General features: G+C 37.4%; 1 protein-coding gene across 2 annotated transcripts in view; it reads left to right on the forward strand.

Annotated features, from left to right (window-relative positions):
- NDC80 (NDC80 kinetochore complex component) overlaps window positions 1–14,034 on the forward strand; it is a 61,789-nt gene extending 47,755 nt beyond the window's left edge. The window contains exon 17 of one of the 2 annotated variants that reach the window (XM_057700516.1): window positions 13,601–14,034. In XM_057700516.1, the coding sequence (XP_057556499.1) occupies window positions 13,601–13,738 (138 nt within the window). In that variant the 3' untranslated portion in view covers window positions 13,739–14,034. The remainder of the gene's footprint in view (window positions 1–13,600) is intronic. The other variant, XM_057700517.1, reaches the window with a different exon arrangement.
- The last annotated feature ends 736 nt before the right edge of the window (window positions 14,035–14,770 follow it).

A 14,770-nucleotide genomic window follows, 5' to 3' on the forward strand; every position in this document is an offset into this window, starting at 1 on the left:
AGATTGCTTAAAAGATAAAGAAAAGCCTTTGAAGCTCTTACTAGAAGCAGACCAATAGTCCAAGAAATTTTTGTGCTTTTAGCAGATGAAAGAAAATTAAGTTTTAATTTTACATAAGTACACTACTGATTTTAAAGCTTATTTTTAAATCCTCATAACAAATTCATTCAGTCTTTCCCAGCTTGATCATCCATAAATTCCTTTCATGAGATCCCTTTTCTATAAACCTTCTACAGCTGTCTTTTTATTTCTAGTAGCTTTAATTACATATATGTTAAAATTTGTAACCCTTGAAAACCTTACTTGCTGGTGGAAACTAAGAAGTAAGTAATTGTGGACTCTTACACTAGTGTTCTGTGGCTTGGCAAATTTATAAATGCTTTTTATAATTTCTAAAAATGCATATTTTCTCATATTAAATTTCTCTATATGTGGCACTAGACATGTTTACCAGTAGACCCAAATGTCTTTAGTTTTTCTGTAAAAGTGTTATCTGACAGTTGGGTTTGCCTCTTGGTGGGTGTCAAGCCAAAAGACAAAGATTGGGAAAAGAAAGGATTGGGAGAAGGAAGTCAAAGATAGGGAGAAGTAAGGATTTATGATTACTTGCAAAAAGTAAGAACACCAGGGATCTTTCCCAAAGCAGCATCTCCCCAAAGAGCAAAACTGGAGAAGTTTTAATCTAAGGGTACATACATGTTCATGAAGGGGCTTGGGTAGTCCACAGAGTCCAGGCTTTACTTAATTCAGGTCATGAGGGTCAAAAAAGGTCAACATCATCATCCCTTAGGTTCCAGTTGATCTGGTGGTTGAGCATAATGTTCCACATTGAAACAGAACTGCAAGTCTTTACAGTATCTAATATGTAAAAATGATATAATACCTTTGCTATTGTTATTTCTCTTGTCTGATAATAATTTGTTTCTGGATACTTTTGTTCCCTTAAAATCATTAATTACTGAGACCTGTTCAAGGGCAAACATTGTGCAGGCTTAGATAACAAAATGGCTTAGGCCAAAAATAGTTTCTCTTATGTCAAGAAAGCCATGCCTGATTTTCTTTCTCTGGGGACCCCCCCCCCCACCTTATATGCTTACAAGATGAAGCCAAAAGTGGATAAATCTGTGTTCAGTAATTAATGTTCCAGTATTATATCTTATTTGGAAATGATCTGAGTATTCAGTAAGTTTAACTTAATTCATCATTTAACTTAGCAAAATTTTAAAATTTCAGGTTACCAAAAAGATTTGGGAAAACTATTTTAAAAGTTCATCTAATAATGTCATTAGAGGAGACTTGCCTGGCCATCCAGTAGTTAAGATTCTGCACTTCCACTGCAGGGGGCACAGGTTCAACCCCTGGTTGAGGAACTAACATTCCACATGTGGCATGACACAGCCAAAAAAATAATAAAAAAATAAAAGCATCATTAGACAATGTCAGTCGTCATCCTAAGTTGTTTCTCTGGCTAACAAATTTTGTACCAGAGACAACATGAACTTACTTGACTGATAAACCCAGGTAGGAAAAAAGTTTTATACTTAATGCTGATAACTCTAAAGACATTCCTCTTTTAATTGAACCAAAAAGCTTAAACTAGCTTTTATTTACTAAAGACTATTTAGATCATAAAGATTATGAAACGCAAGTTAGTTTTTATTATATATTTAGGAATTTTATGAATATGTAACTCATATAAGTGCTTAATTTTCTTTAGGCCAATACAGCTCTTTTAAAAATTATTTTTGGTAATACTATCTGAAGATAGAAAACACCACATGTCTACAGCACATATGTAGACACACATGAACATACAGACAGACACCTAGACCTCATAGCTTCCATACGTTAAGATTTCTCATTAGCCCATGTTTGAAATGACCTTTCCCCCTTTGTTTGTTTAATGACAAGAATTACCTTCCTGGGAATTCCCTGGTGGTCCAGTGGTTAGGACTCTGTGCTTCCACTGTAGGGGGCATGGGTTCTATCCCTTATTCAGGAACTAAGATCCCGCTTGCTGTGCAGTGAGGCCAAAAAATAAAAAAAAGAATTACCTCCCTGAACTTCGTATTTTAACATTTGTGTCTCAAAGGCACAAGGAAAGAATGCAACTAACAAGCCTTTTAAGAAGAATAGGGGAGGCTAGGGTATTGGTAAAAAGGAACAGGTAAGCTTTGAACTGCCCATAGAGCTGCATTCTCCTTTTGCAAAGATTTGTATGATTAGGACAGTTGCTCTCAATTCCTCAAGTAATTGGGTTGCAACTTAAATGACATCAAACATTGATCTACTGATAAATTCTTTAACAAGGTTTTTCTTTTTCTTTTTTTTTATTGAGGTATAGTTGATTTATAATATTATATGTTTCAGATATACAACATAGTGATTCACAATTTTTAAAGTTGTACTCCACTTATAGTTATTATAAAACATTGGCTATTTTCCCTGTACTGTACAATATATCCTTGTAGCTTATTTAATTTATATGTAGTAGTTTGTACCTCAAAATCCCCTACCCCATCTTGCCCCTCTCCACACTGGTAGTAGTTTGTTCTCTATATCTGTGAGCCTTTTTTGTTAGATTCACTAGTTTGTTTTATTTTGGGGGTTCAACATATCAGTGATAGCATACAGTATTTGTCTTTTTCTGTCTGATTTATTTCACTAAGCATAATACTATCCAAGTCCATCCATGTTGTTGCATATGACAAAATTTCACTCCGTTTTATGACTAAGTAGTATTCCCCTGTGTGTATGTGTGTGTGTCTGTGTGTGTGTCTTTTTTTATCAATTCATCTCTTAATGAACAATTAGGTTGTATCCATATCTTGGCTATTTTAAATAATGTTGCTACAAAAATTGGGTTGCATGTATCTTTTCAAATTAGTGTTTTTGTTTTCTTCAAACATATACCCAGTACTGGAATTGCTGGACTGCAAGGTAATATTTTTAGTTTTTTAGGTAACCTCCATACTGTTTCCACAGTGGCTATACTAATTTTCATTCTCACCAACAGCATTCAAGGGTTCTCTTTTCTCCACATCCTCAACAACATTTGTTATTTGTGGTCTTTTTGATGATAGCCATCCTGACAGGTATGAGATGATATCTCATTCTGCTTTTGATTTGCATTTCTCTAATAATTAGCAATGATGAGAATCTTTTCGTGTGCCTGTTGGCCATCTGCATATCTTCTTTGGAAATATGTCTGTCCCAGTTTTATGGCCATTTTTAAATCAGGTTGTTTGTTTTTTTAATGTTGAGTTGTATTAGCTATTTATATATTTTGGGTATTAACCCCTTATTGGCCATATCATTTGGAAATATTTTCTCCCGGTAAGTAGGTTATCTTTTTGTTTTGTTAATAGTTTCCTTTGCTGTGCAAAAGCTTTTAAGTTTAATTGGGCCCTATTTGTTTATTTTTTGTTTTGCTTTCCTTGCCTGAGAAGATAGAGCCAAAAAAACTATTACTAAGACCGATGTCAAAGAGTGTACTGGCTATGTTTTCTTCTAGGAGTTTTTTGGTTTCTACTTTCACATTTATGTCTTTAATCCATTTTGAGTTTATTTTTGTATATGGTGTTAAAATGCTCTAATATCATTCTTTTATATGTAGCTGTCCAGTTTTCCAAACACCACTTAATGAAGCAACTATCATTTCTCCATTCTATATTCTTGCCTCCTTTGTCATAGATTAATTGACCATAAGTACATGGGTTTATTTCTGGGCTCTCTATATGTTACATTGATCTGTGTCTATTCTTGTGCTAGTACCATACTGGTTTTTTTCTTTGTTTGCCTGTTTGTTTTTTAAGCTCTTTACTGGAATATAATTGCTTTACACTGTTGTGCCAGTTTTTGCTGTACACCAGGGTGAATCAGCTGTATTTATACATATATCCCCATATCCCCTCCCTCCCGAAACTCTCTCCCACTCTTCCTATCCCAGCCCTCTAAGTCATCACCCATCATCTCCCTTTGTTATGCAGCAACTTCCCACTAGCTATCTATTTTACATTTGGTAGTGTATATACGTCAATGCTACCCTCTCACTTCGTCCCAGCTTCCCCTTTGCCCCACCCTGCCACCCTGTGTTCTCAAGTCTGTTCTCTACATCTGCATCTTTATTCTCACCCTGTTACTGGGTTCATCAGTACCATTTTTTTACATTCCATATATATGAGTTAGCATACAGTATTTGTTTTTCTCTTTCTGGCTTACTTTGCTCTGTATGACGGTCTCTAGGTCCATCCACCTTACTACACATAACTTAATTTCATTCCTTTTTATGGCTGAATAATATTCCATTGTATATATATGTGCCACATCTTTATCCATTCATCTGTTCCTGGGCATTTAGGTTGCTTCCATATCATGGCTGTTGTATAGTGCTGCAATGAACATTGGGGTACATGTTTCTTTTTGGATTGTGGTTTTCTCTGGGTATATGCCCAGTAGTGAGATTGCTGGGTCATATGGTAGTTCCATTTTTAGTTTTTTAAGGAACCTCTATACTATTTTCCATAGGGACTGTACAAATTTACATTCCCACCAACAGTGCAGGAGGGTTCCCTTTTCTCCACACCCTCTCCAGCATTTATTGTTTCTAGATGTTTTGATGATGGCCATTCTGACTGGTATAGGTGATACCTCATTGTGGCTTCACTTGCATTTCTCTAATGATTAGAGATGTTGAGCATCTTTTCATGTGTTTGTTAGCCATCTGCATGTCTTCTTTGGAGAAATGTCTAGTGAGGTCTTCTGCCCATTTGTGGATTGGGTTATTTACTTTTTTGGTATTAAGCTGCATGAGCTGCTTGTATATTTCAGAGATGAATCCTTTATCAGTTGCTTCATTGGCAAATATTTTCTCTCATTCTGAGGGTAGTCTTCTTGTCTTGTTTATGGTTTCTTTTGCCATGCAAAAGCTTTTAAGTTTCATTGGGTCACATTAGTTTATTTTTTATTTTATTTCCATTATTCTAGGAGATGGGTCAAAAGGGATCTTGCTTTGATTTATGTCATAGAGTGTTCTGCCAATGTTTTCCTCTAAGAGTTTTATAGTGTCTGGCCTTACATTTACGTCTTTAATCCATTTTGAGTTTATTTTTGTGTATGGTGTTAACAAGTGTATACATATATATAGCTGTCCAATTTTCCCAGCACCACTTATTGAAGAGGCTGTCTTTTTTCCATTGTGTGTGCATGGGTTTGTCTCTGGGCTCTCTGTTCTGTTCCATTGATTTATATTTCTCTTTTTGTGCTAGTACCATACTGTCTTGATCACTGTAGCCTTGTAGTATAGTTTGAGGTCAGGGAGCCTGACTCCACCAACTCCGTCTTTCCTTCTCAAGATTTCTTTGGCTATTCAGGGTCTTTTGTGTTTCCACACAAATCGTAAAATTTATTGTTCTAGTTCTGTGAAAAATGCCATTGATAATTTGATAGAGATTGCTTTGATTCTGTAACTTGCTTTGGGTAGGATAGTCTTTTCACAATGTTGATTCCTCCAATCTAAGAACATGGTATGTCCTTCCATCTGTTTGTATCATCTTTGATTTCTTTCATCAGTGTCTTATAGTTTTCTGCATACAGGTCTTTTGCCTTCTTAGGCAGTTTTATTCCTAGGTATTTTATTCTTTTTGTTGCAATGACAAGTGGGAGTGTTTCCTTAATTTCTCTTTCTGCTCTTTTGTTTTTACTATATAGGAATGCAAGAGATTTCTGTGCATTAATTTTGTATCCTGCTACTTTACTAAATTCATTGATTAGAGCTAGCAGTTTTCTGGTAGAATCTTTAGGCTTTTCTATGTATAATATGTCATCTGCAAAGAGTGACAGTTTTATTTGTTCTTTTCTAATGTGGATTCCTTTTCTTCTCTGATTGCTGTGGCTAACACTTCCAAAACTAGGTTGAATAACAGTGATGAGTGTGGGCACCCTTGTCTTGTTCCTGTTTTTAGAGGGAATGCTTGCAGTTTTTCACCATCTAGAATCATGTTGGCTGTTGTTTTGTCATATATGGCTTTTATTATGTTGAGGTATTTTCCTTCTGTGCCCATTTTCTGGAGAGTTTTTGTCATAAACAGATGTTGAATTTTGTCAAAAGCTTTTTCTGCATCTGTTGAGATTATCACATGGTTTTTATCCTTCAGTTGGTTAATATGATGTATCACATTGATTGATTTGCATATATTGAGGAATCCTTGCATTCTGGGATAAACCCCACTTGATCATGGTGTATGATCTTTTTAATGTGCTGTTGGATTCCGTTTGCTAGTATTTTGTTGAGGATTTTTGCATCTATATTCATCAGTGATATTGGCCTGTAATTTTCTTTTTTTGTGACGTCTTTGTCTGATTTTGGTATCAGGGTGATGGTGGCCTCGTAGAATGAGTTTGGGAGTGTTCCTCCTTCTGCTCTATTTTGGAAGAGTTTGAGAAGAATAGGTGTTAGCTCTTCTCTAAACATTTGATAGAATTCGCCTGTGAAGCCATCTGGCCATGGGCGTTTGTTTGTTGGGAGACTTTTAATCACAGTCTCAATTTCAGTATTTGTGATTGGTCTGTTCATCTTTTCTGTTTCTTCCTGGTTCAGTCTTGGAAGATTGTACTTTTCTAAGAATTTATCCATTTCTTCCAGATTATCCAATTTATTGGCATATAGTTGCTTGTAGTAGTCTCTCATGATCTTTTGTATTTCTGCAGTATTGGTTGTTACCTCTCCTTTTTCATTTCTAATTCTGTTGATTTGCATCTTCTCCCTTTTTTTCCTGATGAGTCTGGCTAATGGTTTATCAATTTTATCTTCTCAAAGAAGCAGCTTTTAGTTTTATTGATCTTTGCTATTGTTTCCTTCATTTCTTTTTCATTTATTTCTGATCTGATCTTTATGATTTCTTTCCTTCTGCTCACTTTGGGGTTTGTTTTTGTTTGTTTTTTGTTTGGTTTGGGTCTTTTTATTTTATTTTTGGCTGCATTGGGTTTTCATTGCTGCACATGGGCTTTTTCTAGTTGTGGTGAACGAGGGCTGCTCTTCTTTGTGGTGTGCGGGCTCCTTATTGCGGTGGCTTCTCATTGTGGAGCACAGGCTCTAGGCGTGCAGACTTCAGTAGTTGCGGCAAACAGGCTCAATAGTTGTGGCTCGCGGGCTGTAGAGTGCAGGCTTAATAGTTGTGATGCACAGGATTAGTTGCTCCGTGGCATGTGGAATCTTCCTGGAGCAGGGATTGAACCCATGTCCCCTGCACTGGCAGGCAGATTCTTAACCACTGCACCACCTAGGAAGTCCCACTTTGGGGTATTTTTGTTCTTCTTTCTCTAATTGTTTTAGGTGTAAGGTTAGGTTGTTTATTTGAGATTTTTCTTGTTTCTTGAAGCAGGGCTATATTGCTGTAAACTTCCCGCTTAGAACTGCTTTTGCTGCATCCCATCTGTTTGGGGTTGTTGTGTTTTCATTGTCATTTGTTTCTAGGTATTGTTTGATTTCCTCTTTGATTTCTTCAGAGATTTCTTAGTTGTTTAATAACATACTGTTTAGCCTCCATGTGTTTGTATTATTTAGTTTTTTTCATGTAATTGATATCTAGTCTCATGGCATTATGGTTGAAGAAGATGCTTGATATTTGATACAGTTTCAATTTTCTTGAATTTACCGAGGCTTGATTTGTGATCCAAGATGTGATCTATCCTGGAGAATGTTCCGTGTGCACTTGAGAAGAAAGTGTATTCTGCAGTTTTTGGATGGATTGTCTTATAAATATCAATTAAGTCGAGATGGTCTAATGTGTCATTTGAAGCTTGTGTGCCCTTATTTATTTTCTGTTTGGGTGATCTGTCCATTGGTGTAAGTGGGGTGTTAAAGTCTCCTACTATTATTGTGTTACTGTCAATTTCCCCTTTTTATGGCTGTTAGCACTTGCCTTATGTATTGAGGGGCTCCTATGTTGGGTGCATAGATATTTACAGTTGTTATATCTTATTGGATTGATCCCTTGATCATTGTGTAGGGTCCTTCCTTGTCTCTTGTAATAGTCTTAACTTTAAAGTCTAATTTTTCTGATATGAGTATTGCTACTTCAGCTTTCTTTTGACTTCCATTTGCATGGAATATCTTTTTCCATCCCCTTACTTTCAGTCTGTTTGTGTCCCTAGGTCTGAAGTGGGTTTCTTGTAGACAGCATATAGAAGGGTCTTGTTTTTGTTTCCATTCAGCCAATCTGTGTCTTTTGGTTGGAGCATTTAATCCATTTACTTTTAAGGTGATTATTGACATGTATGTTCCTATTACCATTTTCTAACTTGTTTTGGGTTTGTTTTTGTAGGTCTTTTCCTTCTCTTGTGTTTCCTGCCTAGAGAAGTTCCTTTAGCAGTTGTTGTAAGGCTGGTTTGGTGGTGCTGAATTCTCTTAACTTTTGCTTGTCTGTAAAGCTTTTGATTTCTCCGTCAAATGTGAATGAGATTCTTGCTGGGTAGAGTATTCTTGGGTGTAGGTTTTTGTCTTTCAAGACTTTAAGTATATCCTGCCACTCCCTTCTAACCTGCAGAGTTTCTGCAGAGAGATCAGCTGTTATCCTCATGGGTTTTCCCTTATATGTTATTTGTTGCTTTTCTCTTGCTGCTTGTAATATTTTTTCTTTGTGTTTAATTTTTGTTAGTTTGATTAATATGTGCCTCGGTGTGTTTCTCCTTGGGTTTATTCTATGTGGGACTCTCTGCACTTCTTGGATTTGATTATTTCCTTTTCCATGTTGGGGAAGTTTTCCTCTATAACCTCTTCAAATATTTTCTTAGACCATTTCTTTTTTTCTTATTCTTCTGGGACACCTATGATTTGAATGTTGATGCGCTTAGTGTTGTTACCAAGGTCTTTGAGACTGTCTCCCATTCTTTTTATTCTTTTTTCTTTTTCCTGCTGTGTGGCAGTTATTTCCACCATTCTATCTTTCCACTCACTCGTTCTTCTGCCTCAGTTATTCTGATGTTTATACCATCTAGAGTATTTTTAATTTCAGTTATTGTGTTGTTCATTACTGTTTGTTTGCTCTTTACTTCTTCTAGGTCCTTATTAAATGTTTCTTGTATTTTCTCTATTTTGTTTTCAAGATTTTGGATCATCTTTACTATCATTGCTCTGAATTCTTTTTCAGGCAATTTGCCTATTTCCTCTTCATTTATTTGGTCTTGTGGGTTTCTGTCTTGCTCCTTTGCCTACAAGGTGTTTCTCTGTTTTCTCATTTTGTCTAATTTGTAGTATTTACTGTCTCCTTTCCCTATGCTGCCTAGTAGTAATTCCTCTTGTTTCTGTTCTCTGCCCCCTGTGGTGGGGTTGGTCCAATGTCTTGAGTAGGCTTCCTGGTGGGGGGTTCTTGTGCCTGCTTTCTGGTGTGTGGGTCTGAGTCTCTTCCCTCTGATGAGCAGGGCCGTGTCAGGTGGTGTGTTTTAGGGTATTTGTGAGGTTAATATGGCTTTAGGTTGTCTGTGTGCTGATAGGTGGGTTTGTGTTCCTGTCTTGTTTGTAGTTTGGTGTGAGGTATCCAGCACTGACAGTTTCAGACAGTCGGGCAAAGCCGAGTCTTAGACTCTGATAGAGGCCTCCATGAGAATTCTCTGCAGTTAATCTTCCCTGTGGCTGAGGACTCTCTAGTGGTCTAGCGTCCTGGACTCAGTGCTTCCTCCCCAGAGCCTTCAACTTTACTTCTGGTCGAGGAATCCAGACTCCAGAGGTCACTTTAGTAACAGAACATAAAATGTTATCTTCAAATCAATAGCATATTGACTGGGATTGACTTTGCAACAGCCATCCCCTTGCCATTCTCAGTTGTCTCTTAGGAACCTCCCTGAATCCTGAACAACCTCTCCCTGGCAGCCAAACAGGATATCCCATACTGTTGTGATTACTGTCGCTTCGTAGTGTAATCAGATATTAGTGAGCATGATACTTCCAGCTCTGTTTTTTCTCAAGATTGTTTTGGCTGTTTGAGGTCTGTTGTGTTTCTGTACAGATTTTTAAATTATTTGTTCTAATTCTGTGAAAAATGCCATTGGTATTTTGATAGGGATTGCATTGAATCTGTAGGTTGCCTTGGGTAGTATGGTCATTTTAACAATATTCCTCTCATCCAAGAAAAAGGTGTATCTTTCTATTTATGTTTCTTTCATCAGTCTAATAGTTTCCTGAGTACAGGTCTTTTACCTACTTAGGTAAGTTTATTCCTAGGTATTTTATTCTTTTTAACACAATGGTAAATGGGATTGTTTCCCAAATTTCTCTGGTAGTTCGTTATTAGTATGTAGAAATGCAATAGATTTCTGTGTATTAATTTTATAATTAAGAGGCATCCCCAGAATTGATGCAAAAGATATTTTATATTCCTCTCTCTACTGGGTACTGCAGACAGAGGTCCAGGAGATCGAACTATAATAAGAATTCTCACCCTTAGGCAGCTTCTGCTGATTTTCCCAGAATCACATTTGCAGACTCAGAGTGGGGTTTTAAAGTATTTTCATTTCCCTTGGCTGTTTAAGGAAATAATGTTGCAGTTTACCAGAAAATTCCTGACTTCCATCAGCCCTGGGGAGGGGCCCATATGGGGGTCCTCTTTTGAAGGCAGACATGGGAGCATCAGTAGGGCCATTGACTTGGCAGACATCTGTTTATGGTTTTGTAAATCTCTTCGGAGTGAAAAGGCAGGATTACTAAATGAACACTCAAGGAAAAGGGGATAAAGGGCAGCAGCAGGAGTTAGGTGGGTCTCCAGTCTTTTGTTTCAGGTGCCTCTTATGTCTTTTTTATTACCCTTTTGTAACAAATCTTTCAATGAGCTATTTTGCAATTTTGAAGCTTTTTGGAGGCTTTTTCATACCAATTAAATAGGTATCCCTTGCTTGTAAGTACACTTCTTAAATTATCTATCTAATTGGAACTTTCCTTATGTCAGCCCTTGTACTTTCTGTGAGGACTGGCAGCAGTTTGGTAGGACCCTGAGCCACAAATGCAGTTCAGCCCACATTTCTGCCAGGCAGGCCATATTTTTGGGCTCCCAACCTGATGGTTACCAAGCCAAGTCCTCAAGACACAAAATTCTGAGTTGTCTTTAGTAAAATTTTGGCCATTTCTGTAAATATTTATAGCTTCTGAGACCATAAGCAGGTATGCCTGAAGGTAGTGTACTTCACTCTTTTGATTTTAAGGATCTTATTTTTATTCCTATTTACTTGGTTTTTTGTTTAAGTTTTGAGGGATATTTTGTTTACATTTTTTGTTTGTTTTGGGGGGGTTGGGGGGGGCACAGTTCTTCCAAGATCACCATTATAAGTGATAGCCTTCACTGAAAACAAAATTTTATTCACCTGAGGCCTCACACTGGATCCAGTCCACCTAAATCAGACCCAGTCAATCCCAGACCCAGTTGGTTCTTAAGTTGGAACCTGTCCTCCTCCAACTGGTAGCACCAGCAGTTTCCATTGTGTCACCTGGGTGGGGGCGGGGGGTGGAGAGAGGCTTGAGCCAGCAGACCTCAACAAAAAGGATTGCAGACAGAAGCTCCACATAAATGGGGACTTGGAACTGCCACCAACAGTTCCTACGTGAATCTTGGGACAGAATCGAGGGCTGGAGTTTCCAGTCAAATAGGAAATGTGTGGAAAGCCAATTATATCAGGAACTTTGACACAAAGAGAGCAGAACTCAGAACTGAGAGGAACTTACCCACAGCCCTCAGAAACAGAAAGACAGTGAACTCAAAGGATTCATAGGTACCACACCTGCATTTCTCATTGTCCCCAAGATCCCATCGGAATTTCACTTCGGATCCTGTTTCTGAAACCAAAACTGCCAGAAAAATTCAACTGAGTAAATTTGAAGATCAAATTGGCTTTATTCAGGGATTCATGTTTCAGGCAGCATCCCATCTAGCAAATAGAAAGGAGCTCCAGAAAAGGTTTTTAAAGGCGTGGGGTGGGGGGGTGTACAAAGAAGTCATAAATTTAAAAAGGATTACTTCAGGCAAGGTGGCAAGGTCCCCCACCTTTGTGGGGCAAAGGTTCTAATAGGCAGATTACATCGCTGGTGCTGACCAGGAAATTCCAGAAGGACCAGTTAAGATTACATTCCTAAGGAAGGTTGAAACTGTAATTAGGTTAGGTATTAAGTCCCAATTTAGTGATGTAGATTTAAAAGCTCAAGGGACTCCATTTTTGACCTGTTGTTTCTTTTTAACATTCCTTTCTGTTAATTTCATATAAACCCAGAATAAAGTACTTCAGAAACATGAAGTTTACCTTATCTCCACCTTTCACATAGCTGGAAAGTTTAACAATAGAACTAGTCTTCCAACCTGCTGTACAGAGCCTAAAAACTAAAATAAATTGCTAAATCTAAAATTCCTTGGTAATTTATTCGGAGATAATGTGTTCCCAGTTGTGAATTAAGGGGGGTGGGGGGACGCTCATAATACCACATTAACAGACTTTCATTTACTTGAAGACAAAATGTGTGATCTGATATCCCCTCATCGCCTGAATGACGTGGAACTGCTGCCTGTACTCTTCTTGCGAGCACTCTTCTCTGCTTAGTGGTGAGAACTTAGAAAAGCCTCCTGGAATACCACATCAGAAAGTTCAGGTTCTACCCATGTCTTCCTAGTTAAACCGCTTGGTGACTCTATAACTTTTCATGGATCCTTTTTTAACATGTATTGTTCATCTGAACCACAGACCAGAAAATGATTTGAGTGATTACATTTCTGGAGGTCAGAAGTCTAAAATGGTCCCTCCAGGCTGCACTCCTTCTAGAAGGTTTAGGGAGAAATCCAGTTCCTTGCCTTTTCCACCTTGTAGAGGTCACCTGCAGTCCTTGGGTTGCAGCTTCTTCCTCCGTCTTCAAAGCCAACAACGCAGCATTGTCTGTCCTTTCTGACTTCCCTTTTGTCCTTATGTCTTCTCTCTCTGACTCCCACACTTGTAATGATATTGGACCCACCAGGATAATGCAGAATAATCTCCTTTTCTCAAAATCCTTAATTCAGTCACATCTTCAAAGTTCCTTATACCATGTACGATACATATTCACAGGTTCTAGTGATCAGGACATGGACATCTTTGAAGAATCTTTTCAGCCTACCATACCTAGGAACAAAGAAAAATTCATTAACAGTAAAATGGATAAGTAAATGTTGGTATATTCATTCAATAAAATGTTATATAGCAGTACATGAATAAACTAGCTATATGCATTAACGTGAATGAATCTTAGAATTCTGGGTGAAGAAAAATGAAGTCATAGCACATTATCCTTAATATCGTTCAAATAAACATGAAGGTTAAAACCAAGTACCACTAAACTAGTTATCATTTGTATATCTCATCTGTGTGTGTGTAGTAAAACTATAAAGAAAAGTACCTTTCAGGAGAATGGTTGTGTCTGGGAGAAAAGAAGGTATAAGATGAGGAAAGGGCCCAAAGGGGCCTGCCAGGTGAATGCAAGAGTATTCTTTTTATTCCTATTCTTACAAATGTTATGCTCTTATTTGTAGATTTCACAAACACTTTAAAAGAAATTAATGTTTTTACATTAACAATTGCTAATTGTTTCCACTAGAAACATCTTGAGGAGCAGATTGCTAAAGCTGATAGAGAACATGAGGAATACGCATCTGAAGATCTCTTGGAAAACATTAGAGAGCTTGGAGACAAGTATAAGAAGAAAGCTGCTCTACTTAAGGCTTCTGATGAATGAAGATAAATGTTGATTAAGCAAGAACTTTATTAACAGTGTAAATTTGAAACGTCCTTTGTAGGTTTGAAAAATCTCTAGCATATCCTATATACCTCCTTACAATGAAGTCTCAGCCACATCTTCCCAAGCCCGTGAAATATTTTTATATCTTTTATAAATCTAGTTCATTAACTTAAGGTATGTATAACCTGAAATTATGATAACTTGTTGGATTGTTATCTTTAGATATGAGAGACCAGTAATATTATGTACCTGGGGTTAATAAAATTGCATCAATAAAGTGTGGTTTTCCCCTGATTTCTCTGCCTACCTTGAGATGGTTAAAGAAATTGGCATTTCAAATTAAGCCAGGAGTCAGCAAACTAACTGTGGGCCAAATCTAATCACACCCGTTCATCGACATCATCTATGACTGCTTTTCCACTACAAGAGCAGAGTTTAGTATGTGTGCCAGAGATCATCTGGCCTGAAAAGCCAAACATGTGTACAATTTGGCCTTTTACAGAGAGTTTACCAGTCCCTGAGATAAACTGTACAAAGGTTGGCACTGACTGACTAAAATGCTTTCCTAATCACTTTGGATACATAGACCCAATCCTTATTGAGGGCTAAGAAGCTAAAGTTCTTTCTGACTTCATGCCATCTTTACTCTGAAATAAGCAGTATAATATGGAATGTGGGAATCAAAAGAAATAATCTCATTTAACCCCCTCATTTTAGAGATGAAAATTTATTCCTAGAGAAGTTCTGATTTACTCACATCACGCCTTTTAGTGGTAGAAGCCTCCCTGAGCCTCTTGAAGCTGTGTGATCCTGAGTACAGACACAAGAGCCCTGAAACAATGTTCTGAATGGTGAGGGAGTCATAAAGTGAGATTTTTTAGACAGGTGTAAGTTATTAGGAAACTCCCCCTTGAATTGAACTAACATCTGCCTCCAGTTGAACTTCCTGTCCTTTTAATTTTATTCCAACTCTAATGCAAGTCAGAATGAAGAACATGATAAAATGAAATGTAAGCAATATACAGAATG

Source organism: Hippopotamus amphibius, chromosome 11 (assembly GCF_030028045.1).
Source record: "Hippopotamus amphibius kiboko isolate mHipAmp2 chromosome 11, mHipAmp2.hap2, whole genome shotgun sequence".
Classification (NCBI taxonomy): domain Eukaryota; kingdom Metazoa; phylum Chordata; class Mammalia; order Artiodactyla; family Hippopotamidae; genus Hippopotamus; species Hippopotamus amphibius.